A 25,547-nucleotide genomic window follows, 5' to 3' on the forward strand; every position below is an offset into this window, starting at 1 on the left:
TTTCCATGTTGCTTTCACTGTGTAGGCATCACTTTGGGACTTTCCATCCTGGCACGTTTCCCTCCTTGTAAGTGGTCTGGGCAGAGCAGGTTTTTTTTCCCTGCCCATTTATTAACAACATGAAAATTCCCTTGAAAAGATTAGTTTATCAAATTCACTTTTGTTGCAATTTGGCAGAAATCTCGAATAAGTATTGATCAGGAGAAGATACGGCTCCCTGAGGAGCCCGGGTTGAAGACGTGTACAAAGAAAATAGCCCTTAAAGATGTTAGAGAATAGAACCGACATTCCCGATGTCTGGTTTGGACACAATCCCTTTGCTTCATCTGCCCAACGTGCGCATGGGGAATGTCAGGTGAGGCCTGGTGGTGATTCCAGGGTCTCTTCAGGGGGCTTGGTATCAGCCACTCTGACCCAGAGGAACTCCAAGGAAAGGCCGCGCGCTCCAGCTGAATCGTTGCTGCATCGTTCCCACATGTGTTAATAACATTGTGACCCAGTAAAACCATATTTCTGGCTCCCTGTTTTCCTTCCTGTGGTTTTTAGGGCTGTCCGCTTTACTTGCAGTAATTTATTATCTTGTTTTCTAATTGTAATGAAGATTTACTTAGGGTTGTGTAATGGCACAAAATCAGGCAGTTCTGTATTAAGGCAGGCTAAAATACGTCATGTCCCTGTTTCTCAGTGCAACATTGAAATAATGGGATAAATGTTTCCTCCCTGACAGCGTATCGATGTATTTTCAGTAACTGCAAAAGTACTGAGCCAGGCTCTGGCAGTTGTACTAGCCTTCAGAAACTGAGAATAGAATTTGTCTTTTTTTTTTTCATTAAAAAAAATATAAGTCATTGAAAGGAAAGAGGCTGGGCTCAAGTCAGATAATAAAACCAGTTGTCTGTGACTTTCTTTTTGCGCTATATTGCTGAAAACTTTGTAAAATTCCTATTGGGAGTGCTTTTTGACTTGCACTCGGCCTAATGTATTTGAGGCAAGACCTATTTAAGAAAAATTCAGTTTGTTTATCTTTATGGGAATAAATGAAGGTGTAAATAATATAGGGCTTAAAGTGGGGGAGAAGGAAGGTGAGGCAAAACTCACCCTACAAACTTCTTAGCCCATGTCTTATTTCATCGTTATGATTTTCAGATGGCAATTTTTTTAAAAATTCTATTCTCAGCACTGTTTTCTGAAGAAGAGTACAAAAAGATATATATATATATTTATTAATCTTAAATTTTTAAAAGGTCATGAGGCTGTAAGGCACCTTAGCAGAGCATTACCACTTAAATCTCAGCTGCAGGGAGAACTGACTTTAAAAGTGATTTTAATATTGATGAGCACTTGTAATATCTGCTTGTATTCAAGTGTAGTGTGATGTATGAAAAAATGATCCACTTTTTTCTTTCTCTTGCTCTTATTAGAGGGTTATATGAAATGACTCCATTGACGGCACTGTGCACGAGCTCTTCCTTCTGAAAATGCCAGCAGTCCTGTAAGGCAAAATGCTAGATTTGTTAAATGCGCAGGTCACCGTTTCTGTGGGTGATGGCCTGTAGCCCTGCGCAGATCTGCACAGACCCCGGCAACTGCCTAATGCCAGACTCCATGTTCCTTGAGCCCTGCGTTTCTAGCTCTGGGCAGCACCTGCTCGCCAGCGCTGTCCCTGCCCATCAGCTGTGTGTCTATGGAAGCAAAGCTGCTTTAGGGTCACACTAGGAAAAACTTGCTGCCGACTCCCTTTCCATATGATGAAAGTCTTGTTAATTCCTCTTGTTAATAGTGTGGTTATTTTCTTCCTTTCCTGTAAGTAAAACCAAAAGCAAAGCCCCCTCCTGTGCTGGAGCACCTCAGACGTACCAAAGAAGTGTTTGGGGAGCTGGCGGATGGCCACCATCATCGTAAACGCTTCAGCCTCGAAAACGGAATTTTAGAAGCAGTGATGAAGTTTTGCCTTTTTCTTTAAAGTAGCATTTTAGAATCCTGGGTGCAGCCTGAGGTCTTCATCCCTCCTTAGGGCCTCATAAGCCTTCCACAGCGCATCGCGCCTTGGTGTTCTGTGGCGGCAGAATTTGGAGAGCTTGTAGCCTGTGATTACTTTTTACCATTTTGGAGATTTTGGTTTTTGGTGGGTTTTGGTGGTTTTTTTGGGTTTTTGTTTGCTTGTTTGTTTTGCTTGGGTGTTTTTTATATTTTTTTTTATTATTATTATTTTTAAGTTTATAAACATCCCTGGAAAAAAGGAATGTTGATCTGCTTGAGGGCAGGAAGGCTCTAAGGAGGCACCTGGACAGGCCAGATCGATGGGCCAAGGCCAACTGTATGAGGTTTAATAAGGCCAAGTGCCGGGTCCTGCATTTCGGTCACAACAACCCCAAGCAGCGCTACGGGCTTGGGGAAGAGTGGCTGGAAAGCTGCCCGGCAGAAAAGGACCTGGGGGTGCTGGTGGACGGCCGGCTTAACATGAGCCAGCAGTGTGCCCAGGTGGCCAAGAAGGCCAACAGCATTCTGGCTTGTATCAGGAATAGCGTGGCCAGCAGGAGTAGGGAAGTGATTGTGCCTCTGTACTGGGCACTGGTGAGGCCTCACCTCAAGGGCCGTGTTCAGGTCTGGGCCCCTCTGTACAAGAGGGACATTGAAGTGCTGGAGCGTGCCCAGAGGAGAGCGACCAGGCTGGTGAGGGGTCTGGAGACCAGGGCATATGAGGAGAGGCTGAGGGAGCTGGGCATGTTTAGCTTGGAGAAGAGGAGGCTGAGGGGAGACCTCACTGCCCTTTACAGTTACCTGAAAGGAGGGTGTAGAGAGGGGGGTGTTGGCCTCTTCTCCCAGGTGAATAATGACAGGACCAGAGGAAATGGTCTGAAGTTGTGGCAGGGGAGGCTTAGATTAGACATTAGGAAGAATTACTTTACTGAAAGAGTGGTCAGGCACTGGAACAGCCTGCCCAGGGAGGTGGTTGAGTCACCATCCTTAGAGGTATTTAAGAAACGTCTAGATGTGGCACTTCAGGGCATGCTCTAGTGGCAGAGACTGTAGGTTGTTTGTTTGTGGTTGTTTTGTTGTTTTTTGTTTTTTGGGGCTTTTTTGGTGTGTGTATGGTTGGACTCGATGATCTCAAAGGTCATTTCCAACCATGAAGATTCTACGATTCTATGATTCTAAGGAGTGCCACTTCTACCTCTTCAAAATTCATTCAGATGAACTGATGGCAAACAAGCTTTGTAAGGCTGAGGCTTCGTGACACGCGAGTAGGGCTGACATGGAACAAAAGCCTGTTGGAGAGAGATGACAGATGTGCCTGTTCCAGACGTAGAGGCAAGGCACAATTCTTAAAAGAAATTAAATTTATTAATTCTTCCTGGATTTGGTCTTTGGAGTTCTTCTGTAGCTGCAGCAGCTTTGTAGCAGAGGGTGATGTTGTTTCTCTGTATCTTTAATGTTGTGGCTCTCAGCAGCTTTTTTTACCTCTGTGATAGACAGGCAGCTGCTCATGGAGGCAGCGCAGAATGCTGCCCTGCGTATTCTTGTTCTATTCCAGAAACCTCACTAGCTTCTCATCTGAGTGCTTTCAGGCTGCTGGGATTACTTCTACCATCCTTTGAGACATGGGTCCTATTTTGGGTCTGATCTTCCACCGTTTTGCAAATATGCGTGGCCGGAGCCATCTGCTGAATCATCACCTCTTGTTGACATTGAACATAAATATTAACGCAGAGGGCATTATTCGACAGCTTACCGGCTTCTGATTTTACATTTATTGTCATCTGGAGTTTAATGAGGGAAATGTCCTGATGTTGCATAGTGACACATAGCCAGTGCTGCTTCAGCTAGGGGCGTCGGGCTAGAGGCAAAGATCATCGGTCTTAATTTAATGAGATAGAAATAGCTGGCTTAAGTGAATGATTTTTTGCTTGTTTTAAGTTATTTAACTATTTTTATTGCATAAGTAATCAAGTCCTATATTTATGTGCATAAGAAAGGGTATATAGGAGCTAATTTCCACAGCAGATGAAGTACTCTTGTGTTAAGAAAGCAAAATATTTCTGTACAAATTCTGTTTTTCAGAATGGAGAAATGCTCTTTCTGGAGGAAGGAATTGGGAAGAGGGAAAGGCGTCCACAGCGGGATCAGTAGTTAGAAAGCCTCATTGTCAGCTAATCGAGTGAGAACTGCACCTCCGCTTCCCTGTAATGGCCTGACTGGTCTCATTTTCTTTTTCAGAACTGATAAACAAAACTGACTTGCTGAGTCTCAGCGGAAAGACTCTACATGTGACAACGGGGTCAGCACCTGCGCTGATCACCTCTCCTGATGCGCTGCTCTGCCAGTATATCAACTTGCAGCTAATGAATGCAAAGCCACAAGGTATGTGTGATACTGATCTCTCCTCGTTTACAGCCTGAGCTTTTTGTGCTATGAGTTTTGGATGCCATCGCTTACTGGTGAAGATAAGCACACGTGTTTTCAGTGGTAGATGGAGATTTTGTTTATTTTTTCCAAATATTTGCTTCCTAATACACACAATGTTTATATTTAGCTTTTCCCCCTCTTTTCATAAAAGCAAAAGGAGAGCCAGTTTGAGATGAGGGAAGGCATTTAAACATGAGCCCTTCGGCATTGTTTTCCTATTTCTGACCATCAGCTCACCTGTGCAGCTTATTTTAAAAGGCTGAGTCTAAAACTGACCAGAAATGAAGGAGGAGCCAGCTCTTTACTGAGACATTGTAAACAGCCTGTGAAACGTTTCTTAGTGCTATTAAAAAGCCAAATGAATTGTATTATTAACCTGATCTGGAGGACCGATACGTGCATGTAATTCTCTTTCACAGCCTCTAATCTTGTAACTTCTCCTCTGAAACCTCACGGTGGCACAGCTCTGTTTTTAGTCATTGCCCTTAATCTCTGCCCCGGTGTAAGTCCTTTCTGGACTGTCCATGTGGAATCTTACTGATGCTACTGGGAACCTGCTTGGGCCAAAAATGTGTTTTTTAACTGGGGATTAGATCATCAGAAGGTGCTTTGTGAGCTTTTGTAGTTCATAGTGGTTTGTGTGTCCTGTTGAAATATTCCACGTTTCCCAGGCTCTAGGTTATCCTGTTGACCCTTGTAAAGAATTCTGCAAAGTTTTGTTTGTCACGCTGTTAACGATCACTTATACTTCTGATTCCATAATTAATGAACTTAGTGAATATCTGTAAGTCGGTTGGCTTTGGTAATTACTCAGCACTATGAAGAAATAGAGATGAAATGGAAGAAGAAATCCTAAATTTCAATTTACTACGATAAATGAAATAATATCATTCCTCACCAGTAGTGATCCACCTGTTTGTCTTGTTCAGAATGTCAGAAAGGAACAGTGGGAACCCTTCTAATGGAAAACCCCGTTGGGCAGAACGGATTAACATACCAAGGTCTTCTACATGAAACAGCAAAAGTCTTTGGGCTCAGAAGCAGGAGGCTAAAATTGTTCCTGGATGAAGCGCAAACTCAGGGTAAGCACAAACTTTTGGTTTGCTTGTCCAAGGATACTTGAAAGTTTTTGTTGAGGAGCAACTAATGTGGGCTGAGATTGAAGTTAATCACTAAATGCACGCTATTTACACATTGGTTTCTAATTTTGCCCACTAATTCAATATTTATTTAATAAAATCCTTTAAGCACACACATGCCTTTAGAAATTCAAAGCTCTAATGCATTCCTTTCATGAAATGGCCAAGACGAGTTCTGTAAAAGTTTTCCTGCTTTTGAAATAGAAAGGTCAGTCAAGCAATGTAAATGGTAATTGCGTGCTGCTGGGACTGAGCAGAGAGTGAATCTCCTCCTAGAAGTGAGTCTTAAGCGTGACTATTTTAAGAACCCGTTCAAATTGTTCCTGTAACATTCATATTGTTGCAGATATTTTTTTTTCCTTCCTTTTGGAGAATGGGAGTGGGTGAAAAAGAGTATTGGATCTATTTTAGAGTTGTGTGAGTAGGTCAGACTTGGTTGGGTACGGCAGCTGCAGTTCATTCAGAATACCTGGGAAGTAGGAAGCTTTATCACATAGTCACAGATCTGAAATGTTAAAGAATCTTCCAAAACCACAGACAGATGGTGAAGCTTAGAAAACAGAAATCTCTGATTCATGAGAAAGAGAAGACTAAAGAGGGAGCCACCTGTAGTGCTAAAAAGTTGGACCTGAGAAAGATTTGGGGCTTCATTTGACAGGAGGAACTGATTGGAAACTACATGGTAAAAAAAAAAAAAACCCTGCTGGTATTTCTGTGTATTCAGGAAAATTCAGCTCTTCAAATGAAACGATGGAAAGGGTTCTGTCTCCAGTTTATCACCGCGGCAAGACTGACAAGCAGTTTGGGAGGGATACATGACACTTCACCTTGACTTGTCACAGGTTCGGTTACCTGTGCAGAAGTTCGACGTCTGGTTTAAATGAGTTGTCTAGTCCTAGGCTGGGATCAGTTTCCTCGGGGGTGCCTGTCAGATCACGCGGGAGGAGAGTGTAGTGCTCGAGTGGAGCCGCCTAAAACCGGGGTGACTTCGCTCCACCTGGGCTCAAGGGATTCAAGTAGGACAGATGAGGACCAGAGCAAATGGGTGTGGGGTCTTTTGTTGTGGATTTGTGGTGGTTTGGGGGTTTTTTTTGTGTGACCTGAACTCTGTTTATTCACAGAGACATTTCTGTAAGTAAAATGGATCTCAAATGTTGACAAGACTTTCTAGTGATAGTTTGAGCTAATGCTAAAAATAAGGTGCTGAGTGGTGTTAACAAACACAGAGAGCTGGAGACCGTAGTGTTTAGAAACAGCACAAGGTGCAAGAACCAAGTGTATCAACCACCCTTCGTGGGCATGAACAAAAACGTATTCCCGTGCGAAACCTTGCTGACGAGGAATTCAGCCATTCAGGAGCAGCTGATGTTGTACCTATTTCTTTCTCGGTTTCTATCATTGTTACAGGGCAAGCGGCATTCACAGCAGCAGATGACTTAGTTACGATACTAAAGGAATTATTGGTGAAAACTTTTGAGCTTTGAAAGGGGGAAGTAACTGATAAAACAGGAACACTTATAGCCTTGAAGTCTCCGTTTCAGTACGGATTTTTAAAATGCCTTTACCTAAAAGGGAAATTGCTATAACATATTTGTCGTGTGAATTCTCCAGAACTAGTTAAACTTTAAATAAAGTGTATAAAGTGACAATTCATGATGATGTGCAAGATCTGATTTGATGACTCTTCAAAGGCTAAAACAACTGGGTTGGTCTTTTTTAGACTCAGAATGTAGAGAACTTGGTCCTGGAGGTTTATAAATGAATGTAGCTAATAAATGGTTATGCCGTATAGCCGTGCTTCTGCTAGCTCAGATTTAGTTCTCACCGTGCAGCTCTTCTAATAACATTTTTTAATGGTATAAACACTGAAATGGTCGTACTTTATCTTCAGATCTTCTTCATATGATAAATAAGTGCAGGATATAAAACAAATATCTTGATGCCTCTGGAAAACATTAGTTCAGTTAATGTTTATGTGTATTGTTGCAACTTTGTAATCTCCTACTACTCTTTTTACCAACGTATTTCAAGGTTCTACCTTTGTTATGGTTTTGGCCATATTGGCCAGTGACAGATGCTGCCCCCAGCCTCTCGTACACGGAGGAGAGGAGGAGAGATGAAGAGATTGAAGGGTTTAGAAGAAACTAAACTACTTTAATGAAATATTGGTAATAAAATAAAAAGGAAAATAATGAAATAGATACAGTTTTTCCGCTTCCAACCCTCCAATGGGGCAACGAACAATGAAATTAGCTGACCTTGGTTGTTATAGCAATAAGTATAAGCAGGAGCCTTTCTGCATACCATTCTTTGGCACAAACTGTCTTATCGCTCTGAACGAACCGTTTTAGACACAACATGCTGTTAATTTCAGAGAGTTAGAAGAGGCCTAGCTAAGAAATAAAATTACTGAACAGAAAAAGTTGGTTCTGTTTTACCTCAAACCAGGACAACCTTCAAAACAAAAAGTTTAGTCTCTTCTTGAGTAGTGTTTTTTTATCATTTGTTCTAAAAATTAAGTTATTTGCTGTTAACCATTTGAAATGTTTGAAAATAACCCCTGAATTGGAAGGTTGATTCCTGTTTTTATAAAAAGAAAAGGGAAAAAAAATCGCTTGTAGGAAAATAAGTTATTAGTGTTGAAAATATTATTTTTATAAATGTCAGGTCCAGGCTGTTGGGATCTGCTCTCTATCGCACAAAGGCTTGCTAGCTTTTCAGAAACAAATGTGTGTTTCACTCCCCTTTGGAATATTGGGAAAACGTTCTATAAATAAATGCCCAAATGATGAGCATTGCGTCTTCGTGTGACTGGAACAGGTTACAGGTGGCTGAGTCAGACACACGTTCGGGACGAAGGCAACACGTTTTAATGTGCTGACTTCAAAGCCTTCCTTTGGAGGAACTGGCGCGGAAAGGAGGATGTCCTTCCATTTTGTTGATAAATCAAGTTTCCAATTTCTAATAGTAACTATTGTCTTAAGTACTGTTGAAAACAGTAGCTTCATGTAGTTTCTAATTTTTCAGGATTTTTAAAAATAAATAATTAAAAAAAGACTTTGAGACCAAGTTCATAACTTATTTGGCTGCTTCTGCAGACCAAAATAACTTTTTTACATACTGATGTAACATTTTCGGGGGGGGGGAAGGAAGGTTAATGAGGGACTAAAGCCCTAATTGCTGAATTGGATTATACCTCCACTCTCTTAGCTCTGCTAGATGGGCATTCAGCTGCTTACAGCCGAGTACTACACTGGAGAACTCCTTAAAAGCAGTGCCATCATGATCCATAAGGGCTTCTTAATTCTTTAATTAATAGATGGCTTTTTAAACTTCGATGAAGACTATATCTGCTCAGTCTAAAAATGAAATATTTTTCAAGGAAAGACGGGGGCTTTAATGGCAGGAGCATGCATACTGTTACATGGGAACAAAACTCCTTGCTGCCATTCCTAGAATCAGTTTTCACTTGGACATCATGTTACTGAAAACCAAACTGCTTTTCTCTTCTCTCCATGGATGCACTTCAGCCTTGCCCCCGGGCGCGCTCTCGGCTGGAGTCGAGCCCAAGTTAGAGCAGCGTGAATATCAGACGTCAGGTCTGTGATACAGTGCAGTACACTACAAAATTGTTTCTACTGAAAAAGCACCCAGCCATTCGGAATGTTAGTAATCTGTCATTTGTGCTAACACTGGTGCCAAAATTTAAAATTATCCTTTATTTGCTTGTGTTGTCTATGGGGATTCTAGCACGCAGAGTAACACCGTCACCCCCGATATGCTTTTGCTTTGGTTTCAGTGGATGTATTTGTGGTTACCGCTTTGAAGTTTCTTAGCAGAGAGACCTCTGGTATATTTGTTATTCAGATTACTTTGTTCCAAAGCTGTACCTCCCAGTATTCAAAACAGTCTGCTCTGTTATTGGGGTGGTTTGCTACAGCTGACGGGTGCTGGGAAGCGTTGAGCTAGCAAGCATCGAACTTCTGGGCAAAAATGCTCTGTGAGATGGCAAGAATAGGGAAAGAGATTTCCAGTTCCTGCCAATTTTGCAGGTGACTTTCTGTAGCCACAAAGTGCGATTACTCTGTGTTGTGTTTCATAAAGAATTATAAACCCTGAATCAGCCTGTCGGAAGCATGCTATATCCTTAAAAGAGGTTTGTTGGTGAGACTTTATCCTATTACTGTTCCAAACCACGTGCATATAGCTATCAAAAGACTTAAGGGGTCTTATGGGATGAAATTCTTTAGGCATATTTGACAAGATTGCAACATTAGTTTTTCAGCAGCTACTGGTACTACAATCCTTGCTTTACATGTAAAACTCTATGTAATGTATGCATGTTCTTATACTGCTTCACACACGTTTTGTCTTCTGTCCGAGATGGGAGACGAGAGGAGGGGGCGCTCTGACATGTCCAGGGTGGCCAGTCTTAGGTGACATATTCAAGGGACTCTGGGTTTCAGTGCATTGTGTTGTATTCTTAATATTGACTTCATATCATTGCATTATAAAATAATTTTCTGAACGAGACGTGTGGATGTGAAGCTGGGAGCTGTGGGCCGACATAGGCTTTCAAAAAGTCCTGCTTTGCAACCTAGAACAGGATCTTCAACTCCCGCAGTGGCAATCCTGACGGGTGGTGACCCTTCCTTTAATGCACCCTGCGTTAACGGGAGAGAATGTGGAGCGCAGCAGTTTCTGTCCTAGTCCCACTTTGATAGCACCAGCAGCGCTGTCTGAGTAACGAAAGAGTGTTCATGGTTTTACCTGTGGGCAAGAGCACTAACTGTGTCCTGTTTCTCTCTTGTTTTCTTGGTTCAGAGATCACAAAGGACATCTCCATGAAGAACTTGAACATGAAGACTGTCTACGTTCGTGTTATACCCACCACAGCTGAATGTTGAGAATTCCATTTTTATGAATACGACCATGCAGACTTTTTTCCACAAAAAACGAAGTCAAATTAAATTAGTATGCTTTTAGATTAACATCCAAGTTGTGCGTGGTACTTTTAACATCCCAAATTGCACACAGGATGTTTTCTACCAGTGCATGTCTAATATGCTGCTCTTTGGTTCAAATACAATGTATTTTCATTATGTTATCTTATGATACTGTAAAAGCTGGTCAGAAAAATGTCAGAACTCCTTAACCTTAGATATCTATGCAGAAATTTGCCTGAAAGAAATGGGACTAGTACCTCAGTGATGCTGCTCTCTGCCTGTCCTTTACGCAGAGGGCGTCTTTGATTTTCTAAACCATGGGTTTCCTACAAGGCTGTATGATCTATATTCCATGTTACAATAGCTTTGGCGCTTATTTAAGGGTTACTAGCTGGATTTTCATGAAGTGTGGGGCTGTTGATTTTAAAATACTCCCTAATTTCAACATTTGGAACAATAAATTTGCTTCATCTCCAAACTCTTGTTTCCCTGAGTTCAAACTACTTTGCTTCCTTACATTTTCTAGAGAAGATAACGCTCAGCACACCGTATGGATCAGGAAAAACTAGAGAAACTTGAAATCTGAACACATCCATACTGAATGCCAGTGACTGTTTGGATTGTGATTCTTGACAATTTGGGGGATATTGTTTAGTTAGGGTTTTTGGGGAGGGCTGTTCACTTCAGTTTCAGATTTCAAAGCAGTTTTAGATTGAAATTAGTGTTGGGTTTTTAGTTTTTATAATAATCAATATAACTTGCCACATGTTTTGGTGTTAGCTTGTGTATCTGTAAGCAAGTGAAATAACGAGACAACCTTTTTTCAGTTTGAGGATGTTTTTTGACTAGTCACCTGAAAGTAGAAACTTAAGCGTAGTTAAGTTTCCCCGCGTTTCAATAGCGTTGTTAATCAGTGTTGGACCGTGCTATCGTGCAGCATACTGAACCTGAGGAGGCGTACGTGCATGCAGCTGCCTTCGCTCCTGGCCCTTTATGAGCTTCCTGAGAACAAGATGACGTACACTGCGAACACCAGTACCGAGAGACAGACATTTTGTAAGAATAACAAAGTCTTGCTTAGCATGTTTTTCCATTGCTCTATGCTTTTCATCTTTACACTATGAATATAAACCAAAGCTTTTTTTGTGATAACACTGTTAGTGGGAATAACTATAAATAAATGTTCTGTGTAACTACTGTGCTCTAGTGGGCCATACCAAAACTGTAAGTACTCGTTTGAAGTAAATCAAGTCTCTGGCATTCAGCTTGCATAAAAATATTTTTATCAGTATTTAAAAATGTTAGTGCCTGAACCTACGGAATCACTGGCCCGTCCAGTTTAATGAATATTGGATGTCGCCCTCTACCTTTCCCTGTAAGCCAGCTTGCTTATCTTTTTATTGACATACTGACATGGAAATAAAATTTGCCCTTTTTTTTTTTCACATTAAAAATGTCCAGGTTATGTCTTCTGCAAAGGTAAGACTGCTGTTCTTAAGTTGAATAATTTTGCGTTATTATTTATGGAGAATAAATGAAGATGGCAAATGATTGCAATCTAGCCTCATTCTTAGGGAGACAATCTACGGGGACAACATTACTTGCATTTTTAAAGAGTTATTTGGGATTTAGCATTTTGCATATGTGGGTTTTTTTTTTTAAATTCTAAAGGTGTTGGCTGGCCAAGTTCCGTGTAAAGACTGGATTAGATTTTTTTTATATATATATATGTGTATATACACACAGACATATATATCTATATATATGCGCTTTCTAGTGAATTGAAAGCCCAGCCAAGATTTATGAATTCACTGAGTTACAAACAGAAAAAGATAATTTTCAACAGAACCATTTTTCTTCTCAAATACATTTACAGCTGCTTAATGTAAAAAATAATCTGCCCTTAAGACAATACTTCTTGTGACCTTAGTCCAATAACCTCATACTTCACATGAGGCATGTTTGAATTGGGTTTCCTGGATTTTCTTTAAGTAAATGACTGTTTTATACTGAAAATGAAAACTGGCCATCCCTTGACTTTATACATGAGCTTTCTCTGCGAAGATGAAGAGCAGCACTGGCTGTGATGCGCTGTTAAAACAGACAAGGGCATGCTGATAAAACTTACAGTCAGAGGTAAAGGATTTAAATTATTTACTCGCAGGAACGGGGTGAAGGAAAAATATTGCTGACAATTCTGTATGTGTCTCTTAGTTCTTCAAGACCTATGGAAAGACAATAAATAGGCTTTAAGACAAAGTTAGCAAAGACAGCATTTTATTTTTGTAGACCTGAAATTAGTCTGGTTAGTCTGTGCATGAGGCTGCATGAAGGTTGGTGTATCAGCGTAACTACCCGTTACCTGCTTCTCGGAGCGTCTTTATGGAATAGCAGAGTTGATAGCGTACTCTAAAGAGCGACCTAACGACCAGAGGGAGGCAAGGCATTATTTCAAGAAGAGGAGAGGATGATAGACTACAAACTAGACACGAAGTGTAGGGTTGGGGATTTTTTTCATCCTGTTTCACCACAACTTCATGTGCAAACAGGAGGCTGGAAGAATACTCTCCTGTGGGTTTCTAGTCTTACCACAAAAAAATGAGCCAAAATGTGGCCAAAAAGGTAGCAGAATGTTGAACTGCTTTTAGAGAGTCTCCACCGTGTAGGTACAGAGCGCGCTTGTAATGTAGCACTTGTAATCAGTCACCGCCTTAACGGAGGCGTGCTGCCTACCTCTGGCACTTCGTATTTGATTAGATGTGGATGTCTCCTGGAACTGTCCTAATGTTACCTAATGCTATCTATGCATTTCGTTCACTTTGGTAATATACAGATGTATATTCATATTGTTTGAGCTGCGGTAAAAGGCACCACACTTTGAACAGGGTAAGAAAGTACTTCCACTGGGTCTCAGTACGTGAAGAGGGAATGGTGAGAGTCTGGTTCCAAGTGGCAGTGGGGCCCAAAGGATGCTCTTTCAAAGAAATGCAATACTCGCTTCCTTGTCAATGTTCAGCTAACCCTAGATCTGTCTTTAGAGAAGTTGACCCAAGAAAATTGTTCAGTAAGATCTGGGGGGTTTTTTTGTTTATTTTGGTGTGGGTTTCTTGGTTGTTGGGTTTTTGTTTGTTTGTTTGTTTTTTCCAAATAAGGCCTGAGCTTCAAAATTAGAGGAGGAGCTTTCAAGTAGATGTACTCCATAGGGCATGCAGTGTAAACAACTAAGTTAAAGCTGTTGTTTCTTCATGTAGTTTGATTGTGCTTTTTTCCTAAGGTATTGATTCTTTAAAGTGCGGTGGGTGTTGTCCTGGCGTGAAGTCACACTACCTCTTTCTTTACAGAGTTATGCACTTAATTTCCAAGGTTAGAAATAGCGTGTGGTGCTCGTTGGTGCTTCCCTTGCCCTGCTTCACCTTAGTCTCCTTTCCTCACTGCACACGCTTTGCATTTCTCTGGGTTTTTTTCTTTTCTTGGTTTTTTTTTTTTTGGTTGGTTGGGTTTTGTTTGTTTGTATGGTTTGGGGTTTTTTACTTTGTTGCTTTTAGCTTCTCAGCTGTGGCTTTCTGTCCACATCCTCCTCATGGCTTGTGATGACGGGAACAGAAACGAAGTGTGCCCTTGCGCTCTCCAGTCTGATCATATCGCAAGGATGGAAACGCCCATAAATGCTACTTCTGCCTTTGGTAGGATAGGTTAAAAGCTGGCAGAGGGGAAAACTCAATACGCTTAGGACAGGTAATGGAAGAATGAGACCAGAGTTTATCAGAGGACACTGCTGAAAATGCTTCTGGGTCAGTTAACTTCACATCAACCTTTTACAATAAGTAGCATGTAATTAAAAAACCAATTTTGTTGCAGAATTATAGTTTAATTTTACTTTCAGCTGCCACTCTTGTTAGTTGGCTGTGATCTCTTAACTCTGGAACGTACTGACAGTAAACGTTAGGAACAAGTTGTGACCCATTTGGGTGAACTTGTGCTTTTCCTACCTTCCATTTTCAGTATTCTTTTTTTATTATTCTGGATAATACCGTTGCTTGAGAGAATTTGTCTCGTGGGATCTTGAAGTGGGAAAAGTTTCCTACTAATTTTTTTATTGAGGTTTTTTAATGCACTTCTGTAACCTCATCTAGGTTGCGCTAATAATAGTATCTTGGCTTGATGTGATATTCTTCAGGATTTATATACTTCAATTAGCTTCCCTCTTGAATAGCTTGTTACACAAATTAGGTCCCAGGCCACTGTTGCCTCTCTCTGCATAGAGGAAAAACACTACCTGGGCACTCACAGCACGGTGCTACACCATTTATCGTAGTCCGTATCCTTGAATTCTGACGCAGTCTGCTGACCTTCTGCTGTTGCCTTTTGCCTAATGGCGATACAGCCCTCTCAAACTCTAGCAATGTGTGCAGCATCCAGCGATCTGCAAGAGTTGGACTCTGCTGAACCACCTTGTCGCTGTCGGGGAGCCGTAGGCACTGGTACAAAACAGTCTGTTGTTACAGCTGTATCCAGAATTCATGGTGCTGTGGATTAAAAAAGAAAAAGGGAGACATCTTCCTCACCCCCCGCAACACGCAAAGCTATCTCCCCACCACCGCCGTACTTCTCCTCCTTGTCTCAAGCAACACCTCCTGGAATCTACGGAGGCTGTTTGGGCTCAGAGTGGTTTGCTACCCGTCCCGTTTCTACCAGACAGGAACTCACCAGCTGGTCCTGCCTGGCACCCCTGGCAGCGTGTTTAGCAAAAGGGCCTGGCATGGACCGAGGCTGGTGGCAGGATGACATCCTCGTCAGGCTTAGCCACGATACACCCGCAAAGCTGTGCGGGCAGTACAGCAACTGGGATATTTGTTCCCTCTCAGTCCAGTTTCCATCTTTCCTCAGAATAAATCAGTGTAATGGTGGAACAGGCTAGCTATATACCATAGTAATTTTATTTCCTCTTTCAGTTGAATGTACAAGTCAAAGATTTGCATTTCTGTTTTGCTTTCATGCATTAAAAAAGTTATGACTGTTGGTAACCTTCTGCAAGTAACTTCCTTCCAGAGAGGACAGTTTTAAGGAGAGAAAAAAAAAACTTATCTGTTTCTCCTCATCCTGTTGTAAGTTGAATAGCAGGTGATCAGCTGTACAGACCTTCTGCAACTCAGAATATCTCCATTCTTCTGTCATCAAAGGTGGAGTCTAGGTATCCTTGTCGTTACTGCTTAAGCATAAAGCAGTTATTCAGTACGTCAAGTCATTTTGCGCTTTATCTGATTTCTTACAGGGATAGACTCTTGACGCTGATTAAACAGATTGAAAAAATAATGTATGCAACTGCCGAACAAAAGGTGAACCTCAAAATAGTCTCAAATCATTTCCTTTAACATCTTTCTTTCAAAGATGGAAGGACAGTGCAAGCAGCACAGTGACATCCATGCATGGAAGCAGCTTTACAGCATGAACGCTATTTGCCAAGTTAATTTTACTCTTGCTGTGCTGTGAGTGGTGCTTAACTGGGGTTGGGGGCAGGGGGTTTCTCCAATTATCTAATGTTTTCCCCAGTTAAAATGTTTATGTAACAAATATAGCTTTTATGTAAGGGGGGTGTGTGTGTGTGTCCTATTTCAGTGTGTCTGGGTATTTCAGTTAATTTCCAGTCTATGTCTGTACAAAGTTCTAATTAGGGGTCACAAAGCTCCTCAGAAGACTTCTAAAGTTCCTTGTAGATGCAATTAGAATAAAATTGCCCCTAAAGATAGTTCATTTTTTTTTTTAAGACTTTCTTGGGTTAGAGATAAGGGAATTCTGTATACATTATCCTATTTTTGCAGTTTGTTCCAGTTCTCTTTAGTGTTCAAAACACTGCAGTTGAAATCTCCCAAATAAGCAAAATGCACCCTGGCGCCTAATATTTGCTGTATGTGATCAAGTGTGACAGCTGGGCATAAGGTGCTTCCATGGAACATCATTTGTGCTACACCTGAAGGACAAATTTCCTTTACTTTTCAAGTCAGCCATTTTGCAAAGGTGAAGGCTATCAAAATGTAGAGATAGAGCATGTGTTCTGTCACTAACAGTGCTGGCAAACCCCAAAATCATGGGATCTTTGGGACTTGCAGTGCTTATGGGTATCATAGGCCAGGCACTGCAAGTGGGAGGAGGGGAAGATGGAAGCATGGCAAATTTAATTTAGAGATTTCATACTGCAAATCTTGCGATGGACATGATATAGTCTACACAAGGATGAAGGATCCTGAATATTCCTGAAGTGAATGTTTGTAAGATGAAAAAGAAACGTTGCTTACTGTGTCAACAGAACAAGCCAAAGAACAGGCTCTTAGAAACCAAGAGCTTTACAGGAATGGGAGTTGCAATGGATTAGTAATTAAACAAGCACTAATAATTTCATATTCTTGCCAAACAACAGTACCAAAAAAAGCAAGCACTGGGCTGTATAAACAAGACTATCTGCAAGATGAAGTAAGCTTTCCACTCAAGTACTGATAAGGCTCCTACTGCAGCACTGTGTCCAATTTCGGGAACCATGCTATGAGGAAGACGATGGCCATTTGGAGGGAAGCCAGTGAGGAAAAGCCGGAATAAGGTCTGGGAAATAGGACCTGTGGGGAAAGACTGGAAGAACTGGCATGTTTAGTCTACAGCAGAGAAGACTGAGGGTGAGATGTGATAGGTCTTCCAATAAATAAATAGTAATTGCAAAGAGAATAGTAATGAACTAGTTTTCAAGAGGCTTGCAGTTAAGTTGGTTGGGAATTTAGGCCACACAAGAGGACAAGCCTCTGATGATAAGAATAATCTGCCCCTAGAATGGGTGGCCGGGGAAGGTGACAGGGTTTTCACCAAGGATGGGTCCCAGGAGGGGTTATGAGAAGGTCCCCAAGGAATAGCTTGAATTATAGATTATCTTCCTGGAACTGGAGGTAGACTGGAAAACCTCTCAAAGCCTTTCCTGACCCATTTCTTAAATTTATTTTGTCACCTAAGGAAAAGATGAGTTTGCAAAAAATTCTTGACAAACATCAGGCTGTCATTAGCTAATCTGTGAAAATTACCATGGAAAGGAGAAAATAAACTATTTATTAGTTCTAAGGTATGTTTTCTATTCGGATGTCTATAATAATGTGTCCACCATTCTGATATCTGAACACGTCTATGGCACCTTAAATGCTTTTACTGCGCTCTATTTGATTTTATATTTAACTGTATTCTAATGTCATCTGAAAGAAGCATGCCAGCACAACTGCTGCTCAGGTGAGTCAGACCTGCGTTTGCACACACGTAGTAGGCTGTTCTGTATGTGGTTTATCAGCTGTTATATTTACAAGCCAGATGCACTAGCGGATTTTGCTGCCAATATTTGGGTACCTTCAAGAATCTGTCATTCACCTGATGTTAAGCAACTAGCATCAAACGATCAGCTCTGTCAGAGGAATGGAAGCAACTGTATTAAAGGCACAGAAATGAGATTTAAAGAAACCAACACGGGTTATATTATCTACATATATGATAGTTACTTGCCCTAAAGGGCAACGGAGATGACACACTCAAGCTGGAACATTTAGTTTATACTGGACGATACTATTGTCTTGTGGACTGGGGAGGAGCTTATTCCTGATCTTAACTCTCCAAATGAATTAGCACAAAGAAGTGTTTTGGGTTTCCCTTTATCCCTTTTTTCCTCTTTTTTTTTTTAATGGTATTTTTTAAAAAAAGTCTTTCTCGTGTGCTTTGCCGTCCTCTCAGTGGCATAAACGTACAGTTCAAAACTAAGAAAGCAGACGAACCGGTGAACAGCCACAGGAGTTTCTGTTCTTCCCCGCCCCCCTTAAATTAACGAAAAATTTTGAGTATCTCTTTAAAGAAAAAAGTCAAAAAGCAGCAATGTAATGTCTCTCACACAGTGATTATGCGACTGATGATGGCATGGTATCAGAACATCTATATCTGTGATGTTTCAAGTGTACTGATGGTCAGCATCGCAGGATTAGTAGTCTTTTCTAACCTATGTCCAGTGCTAGACGTTCTGCATTTTATAACACAGACTTCAGAATCTCAGTTTTACTGAAGGCCTTGAATCTCTTCCACTCCACGGCTGCGTACGGCCACTGCCCTGTGAATCTGTGCTTTCATTTTATCACTTCTGTACATTAGCCAAAAAACACTGGCTGTTTCAGGCTCTACGTAATCCAAATAGATGTCTTCCTTCCCCCAAGGAAAATGGCAAAGAATCAGTAACATTCATCATTAAAAAATGGAAAAAAATCTACAAAAAGGTACTACAGATGTAGACCTAATGGTCTGTGTCCAAATGACATTTTTCTGATGGTATCATCAAATACAAAATGCAAACACAAAAGGCGTATCATGAAGAATGACAGCGATCTTATCAAAACTGAGTTTGACAAAATTGTAAAATATTTAGCACTGACCTCTATTCTTGTGTAAAATACTGTTTTCAGCTGGTCTCTCAGTGGATGCGCAGGCCTATAGTTCGGGTAGGTTTCTTAGGGGATGTACTAACCTGGCGTGGCACAGCACACTGCTGAGAATCCCAAGTATTGCTTCCCCTTTCTGAAAAGTCTCACAGAGACTTTTCAAAGTCTCTGTGCTGGTACTTTGCCCATTGCAACACTGTTCTTTGACTGTGAGCTGCTTTCTTTTGGCAAGCGGCTGCACAGCAGTTTTTCATTCCTGTCCTAGTCCAGTTTCTTGTGTGTTGGGCTCAAAGCTACGTTTCTTAATCAGGACTTTCCCCTGTGCTTACCCTGAAAGGCACGAACGTGGTGACTGCTGCCGGAGGGTCCAGCCTTAACATCTTTTTTTCCCATCACTGACACACTTTGTACTTCTTAAGAACGGTAGTCATGTTGCTTTGCTGTTACTCAAAAAGGCGTTTTGCAGCTGACAGTTCAATAATGGATATTTATATTTTTAAACATTAAGGGTTTCTTGGAAGACTTGGCTCTCGGTCTGTCCTGAGTTAATTCCCACTTTCATATCTCTTTTGTGATGTGCATGAGTTGCTAAATGAAACTGTGACTTTTCTCATTAATTGCATCATGCATATATGACATGAACAGTGAAGTCATTGGCAGGGGGGAAATACAAACCCATTACTACTTTTAAGGTAAAGAAATACACTGACTGTTTTGTAGGTTTGCATTTTTAGAAGTTAATGCATTAACTTGAAGCCTGTGAGTCTTGTCCTGCTTTCTACTTAGCTCAGTAGCAATGCGTCGGCTCTGTCTGCTGTATTCCTCCCAAAGCTGCCATTGAGAGCCTGAATCCAAATTAATCTTTGTCAAAACAAAAACAGAGAAACTGACCCTGGAGTGACTAGCAGCAGGTTAATTCTTCAATAGTTTCCACCATAATAGGAGGGGGGAAATGAAAAGGAATGAAGTCGGAACAAAGTGAAAGGTTTTCATGCAGTTGTATAATAACGAAAAGAAAGGGAAGACAAGGGAGCAGAAACACAGAGTATACGTAGTCGTTATTGCAAGATTGTCTCCGCAAGCAAATGGTTTTAGGGTGTTAAGACTTGCAAGAGGCCAAAGTAATTTACATGGGTCAATAATATCAAACTGGTTTTATACACCATTGTGATAATATGCCTAAAATATTGTCAATTTTAAACTTTTTACATGGAATAGGAATCACTTTGAAAAAGTGTATCATTCCCTTCAAAAGATTTATTAAAATATTTGAAAGTTGTAGCTAGCAGTTTTGTGTTATGGGGGTCTCAGTGTTTTCCTGTATTACACTGGATATTATCAGTTACAGTGGGGACAGTGGGGCTCCTCTTTTTTGAGGGTCTTGGTCGTTGGTAATATGATAATCTTATGATCATCTTCACAAAAGAAAGCAAACAAATCCCATTTTGGGGCTCTAATCAAGAGGCGTAGCTGTGAAGTAAACAGAATTTACTGCCTGCTCATGTCTCTCCTTACAGTACTCCAAAACTGTTCAGAAATTTGAATATGTATTCAGAAAATTGAATATGTGCCCGAACCTGGAAAGCCTTTCTCAGAGCAGCACCTTATCTGAGATAAGGTTTCATCTATGAGAGGCGGATGTTTAGCTGTATGTCAGCAGTGAAAGGCTATCTGACACCGGTTGTTTCAGACCACAGTGCCAGAATTTAGGACACAGCGAAATCACGGTGTGAAAGTGGTGATACTAGTTAGTGTCAGTAATAGCTGAAGCAGTCATCTGACCACAGTTTTATTGCATAAAGTATAGTTGTTCTTATTTAGTTTTGATTTCGGCATTATGAAACTTGCAAGCAAGACTCAGACTCTCCTGCTGACTGGTAAAGGTACGATCCGTAACGATGAAGCTAGAGGGAGGCTGAATGTAAGAGATCATTTCCAACTAGAACTCAACCCATTTTTTGCTTCCAAAATAAAGACCCTTGTTCCTGTTTTTCGAAAATAAAGCTGTACCAAGGTTCTCTGAAGACCAGCTAGTTTGAACTGTTGCATTTAAGGAAGTCAAGGGATGTTACGTAGAAGAGCTTCTTGCAGCACGTGTTGCCACGGCACTGCTGAGTCATCACAACTCCTCAGTATTATGCTGAGGAAGAAGAGGCAAGTTTTGAAGCAGGCAGATCTTGGCCTGTTAGTGGCTTTCCAAAGAAAGTTAAAAGCAGCACTTGGCTTTTTTTGAGTTTAGTAGAAATCCCATGTACATCTGGAAGAATTGCTGTCTGCTTTCAGTAAGATGCTCCATTTAGTCAGCGGACTGTTGAAGTATTTTTCCTAATATAACAATGATATTAAAAACCACTTCCTGCAGTTCATCTATATTTACCATTTTAAGCCACAACAGTGTAACAACCTTCATCCTCCCATTCTTTTGATAAAGCTTATTAGTAAAGAAAATCTAGACCTGAAACATCTCTAACAACTGAGGCTGAAACTTAGTCCAGGAGTTGTCAGTGGAGGAGAGCTGAATTAATGAAGTAACTTTTTTTACATCTCAAGGACAATATCTAAATTGCTGGCCTTGAAACTTCTGAGAAATATCAAACTAAATACGAATTTTTTCAACTCCTTAAACTATTTCTCTATTTCACAAATGGATAAACCAAAGCAACTCTTACCATTGTCTTCCTTGTAGGATGGTGAATTGGTACAGGATGGTACATAAGATCTTGAACTGCTGTGTTCTCCATCGCTATGCAAGAACAGGAAATAAAGCATAGAATAAAACAGTCTATTTTGTGTATTGCTGGAAGTATGGGAATTTGTTCTAACCTTAGTATCTCTATTCATTTTCATGTAATTTTCTTCCCCCTGTGGCTAATAAGAGGATCAAGACCTAACATTAAAATGAGACGTAACAAATGGAAAAGTGAAAGTGAGCTGGAGGATGGAGGTATCGTCATGGGCTTCCTGGGGCTCTCAGGCTTGTATGCAAACCCTGAAACTGGAAGGCTGGGTTTTCCTTTCCCCTTCTTCACCTCTTCTTGTTCCCTCCCTCCCATTTTCTCAACTGTAAAATGCTTCAATGTTTCACAGTCACTTTGACGAAAATTGGTACGTGGAAACATTTGCATAGTCTTTGTTCATTCCTAGGCAAAACATGATTTATTGAAGGTTGTAGCTTGACGAGGTAGCATCTGAATATACGAGCACCACTTTTCCACAAGAAAGGAGGGTTTACTTGTCTTTACCCACTTAAAAGTTGAGTCATTTCCTATAAATACATTGAACATAATGAGGATTTAGGCATGAAACGGTCTGTACTAGCATTTTAAGAACGAATTTTGTATTTTTTTGTACACTTGAAATACATGCTAGGCTAATCTTAGAATGCCTTTTAAAGCTTAGTAAGGTCAAATATGTGCTTTGTGCAATCACACACCTAAGTTGTATTTAACTTTTCATTAACTTTTCAGTGTGCTAAAAAAATATGCATAATTCATTTCCCTGCTGTTTTTATGTAACCGTATGATAAATGAATAGGAGAGGGGGGAAAAAGATGAGAGACTGGTGAAGCTTTGTCATGTATGCCTACCACTGAGGAACCACTACCACTGCCAACTCCAAGAACACGCCACTGTATAGCTTCATTTTTATTCAGATCTCAGTAAGTTATATAATTAAAAGAATATTAATCTGTACTAAGTACATCTACTCAAACACCCCCTTATAATTGTGGAACTTTGCAATAATTACTGCTTTAGTATAGACTTTCTGATTAATATATGCCATTGCAGTTCATTAAAAGTAAGTAATGTGTGTACATAGACTGTGAAAAGTTTTTGGGAATGGATGAAGATTTGCTGGTATCTTTTTGCTGTGCTATGAAAGAGGGCTGCTTTTCCTTTATGGGTTTACTCTCGTCTTGTATAATAAAACACCCTTTCTTTCAGATATTGTATCTTCATACCTAAGTTAGCTTTCCTTGGTCTTGCGTAACTGAACGTACCGTTACGACTGTCCCCTGTGCTTATACGCAGACTACAAGATGATCGTGGTATCTGGGCAGATACTACTTTGCACTGCGTGAGTTGATTCGCTGCCTCATCTAAACCTTTGAGGTTTGCCTTAGTGCAGAAATTTCTGGATTTTCCTTACTGAAGCTCTCATAACATTGAATCAGATGTGTATTTTCAATTTTGCCAATTGTTGAAGACTAAATGCAGAAACAACTAATGAACACTGGTTTACCCAAGAAATAAACCAGAGACAGAAGAAAACTTAAAGAGGAAGCAGCGATAACTTAATTTACAAGACCTAGCCCTGCCTGCCTCCTTCCGCTGCTTATCGAGCAGACCATCTCTGGTACCTCCATTCTGCGCAAATACCTCGTTCCTTTCTTCATCAACAGAGAAAGTACGGGGAAAAGTTTGGAGTAACCAGAGGTAACAGGGAGAAAGTCTTGATGCTCGTCCCAACCTGTTCATTCCTGGCAAAAAGAAGTCGTTAAATTGTAAACAGAAGGATTTCTGAAAGACTCGGGGATTTTTTAGCCTTACCAGTCACCCCAGAACTGTTTTAGCAAGCTATCACAGAAGGACTGGCAGACCCACCACAATCTTTCAAACCTTATTCTAGCTTGTGCTTTCCAACATACCCCAGTTCATTCCTGCTGCTGAGATCCAAGCTTTCTAGCCATAACTAGGACAGCTAGCTGTGTGTAGTAACCTTTCGAGTTGCCATGCTCAGGAAAGGTGGCAGATTAGATTTTTTTTTTCTTCTGCTATTGAGTCAGAAAATCCTGTTTATTTTGGTGAGATATGTGAGTTGTAATGTAATATACAAAAATAATACTTGCCTCATTAGTTAGTGTTTGTAAATGAGGATAGAATATGCATCAGCCCAGAAGCAATAGCAGACTAGTAGCTAAATATCATTTGCGTAGGCGTTGCAGAGAAACCTAAAACATGCAAATTGCATCTTAAGAGAATAATACATAATACTTCTCCTAATGACTTTTTTTTGGTGGGATATCCCATACACATAAGAAAAAGTTTAAACTATCTCTAAGAGATAATTATATCTGAAATCTTTGGGGGTGGGTGGCTAGGTGTGGTATTTTTTCAGCGATATATTGGTATTCTGTGTCAAATGCTGTCCCCGGGGTAGTTTTGATCCATTACCACTAATACAGAACTTTTTTGGATTTTTTTTTCTCTCTTATCTGTGGTTATCAGTTGACACTATAAATTTATGCTGATGCAAATAAAATCAGAATTTATTGCTTGAGGAAAAAATACAAGTAGTTTTAAACTAGGAGTAATTTTTTACTTAGAAGATCCAGATTAATATGTTGCTGAAATGCTACAAGAAAACAAAAAGCTGAATGAAAAATAAGAAAAAAGTCTTGTACTTTTTCCATCCAAAATGTATTCCATGTCCGCATTTTTTTTTCTTCCTGCTGTTTGCACTCATCACTAGAAAAAATTCCTCTCCAGATAACAGAAAGATGCAAATGGTGATACTGAAGAGGTCTTAGGAGGCCTGGAATGCCATCTGGATGTACTTCTCTTTTCATTGTTTTATACATATATGTGTGTGTGTATGTGTGTGTACACACACACTCTGGAGTCTAGGAAGAATGCTCCAAACCTCAGCATCATGGTTCAGTATGATGATTATAAGCCTCTATAATCACGATGACATATTAAACGTAGAGGTAAGGTCCTGGTAAGAACTCACTCTTTTAAGAATTAAAGCCTGCAGGTGAGGTTGCACACCAATGTTAGGGCCGCACACGCTAAGAATATGAACTGTCTGGCTGCCATTTCTGTATGCAGTTAACCACGTAAACTACTGAGACAGCACATCCTATCAGGCATGCCAGTAATTGTGGGATTAATTTGCAAGTAGGCTCGGAGGTACCTGAGCCTGTCCATGTCTGACAGGAATGCTTATGTTCATCTCACCTCAGAGCTCATTTGTAGTAATTGCTATGAGATTCAAAGTGACTATTTATAGAGTGCATTGGAGAAATAAGTACAATATTCATTAGCAGAACTTTTGGCTCGCAGCGGAACAAGTGAAAAAGCAGACTTCAACGTTGATAAATTGCAGAGCAGTCTAACAGCACTGTTAACTTCCTTTTGCAGTGACACGGGTCTCCTGAGTGGATCCAAGGGCTTCCTGATTGTTTTTCCTGGCACCTATGACTTAAAGCAATCACTTGCTCAAAATGCATGTTGGCAGATTTGGCTCGCCCTTGTGCTGTTTTTTATTAAGAGTGCAAGTATGAAAGGTAAGTGGGCTTCCCAACAAAATAGAAAAATGTAATTTACAGCCTTTGAGCCAAAGAAGATGTTTTAAAATGCTATTATTCTCAAAGCAAATGAATTTTACTTACACAAACAGCAGCAAGCTAAATCTGATATTTGTAAAATGACCACTGGGACCGTCTCTAGATTCTGTTTGCCTTGCTAAATCCACTTTTATTCTATGTTATTGATAAATATTTTCTTTAAGGAATTTTGTGTAGTATTTTTTCCAGAAATTTCTACTGAACTGATGACAACTAGTATGTAAATCAATTATGCTGTTTTCCCTTGGGAAACTGCTGTAGA

At 40.5% G+C, this 25,547-nt stretch overlaps 1 protein-coding gene across 4 annotated transcripts in view; it reads left to right on the top strand.

Annotated features, from left to right (window-relative positions):
* IARS1 (isoleucyl-tRNA synthetase 1) overlaps positions 1–12,047 on the top strand; it is a 112,752-nt gene extending 100,705 nt beyond the window's left edge. For all 4 annotated transcript variants that reach the window (XM_074603195.1, XM_074603196.1, XM_074603194.1 and 1 more), the window contains 3 exons: positions 4,219–4,362; positions 5,337–5,489; positions 10,371–12,047. In XM_074603195.1, coding sequence (XP_074459296.1) covers positions 4,219–4,362; positions 5,337–5,489; positions 10,371–10,453 — 380 coding nt within the window. In that variant the 3' untranslated portion in view covers positions 10,454–12,047. The remainder of the gene's footprint in view (positions 1–4,218; positions 4,363–5,336; positions 5,490–10,370) is intronic.
* Positions 12,048–25,547: the final 13,500 nt, after the last annotated feature.

The sequence above is a fragment of the Larus michahellis genome, chromosome 10, assembly GCF_964199755.1.
Source record: "Larus michahellis chromosome 10, bLarMic1.1, whole genome shotgun sequence".
Classification (NCBI taxonomy): Eukaryota; Metazoa; Chordata; class Aves; order Charadriiformes; family Laridae; genus Larus; species Larus michahellis.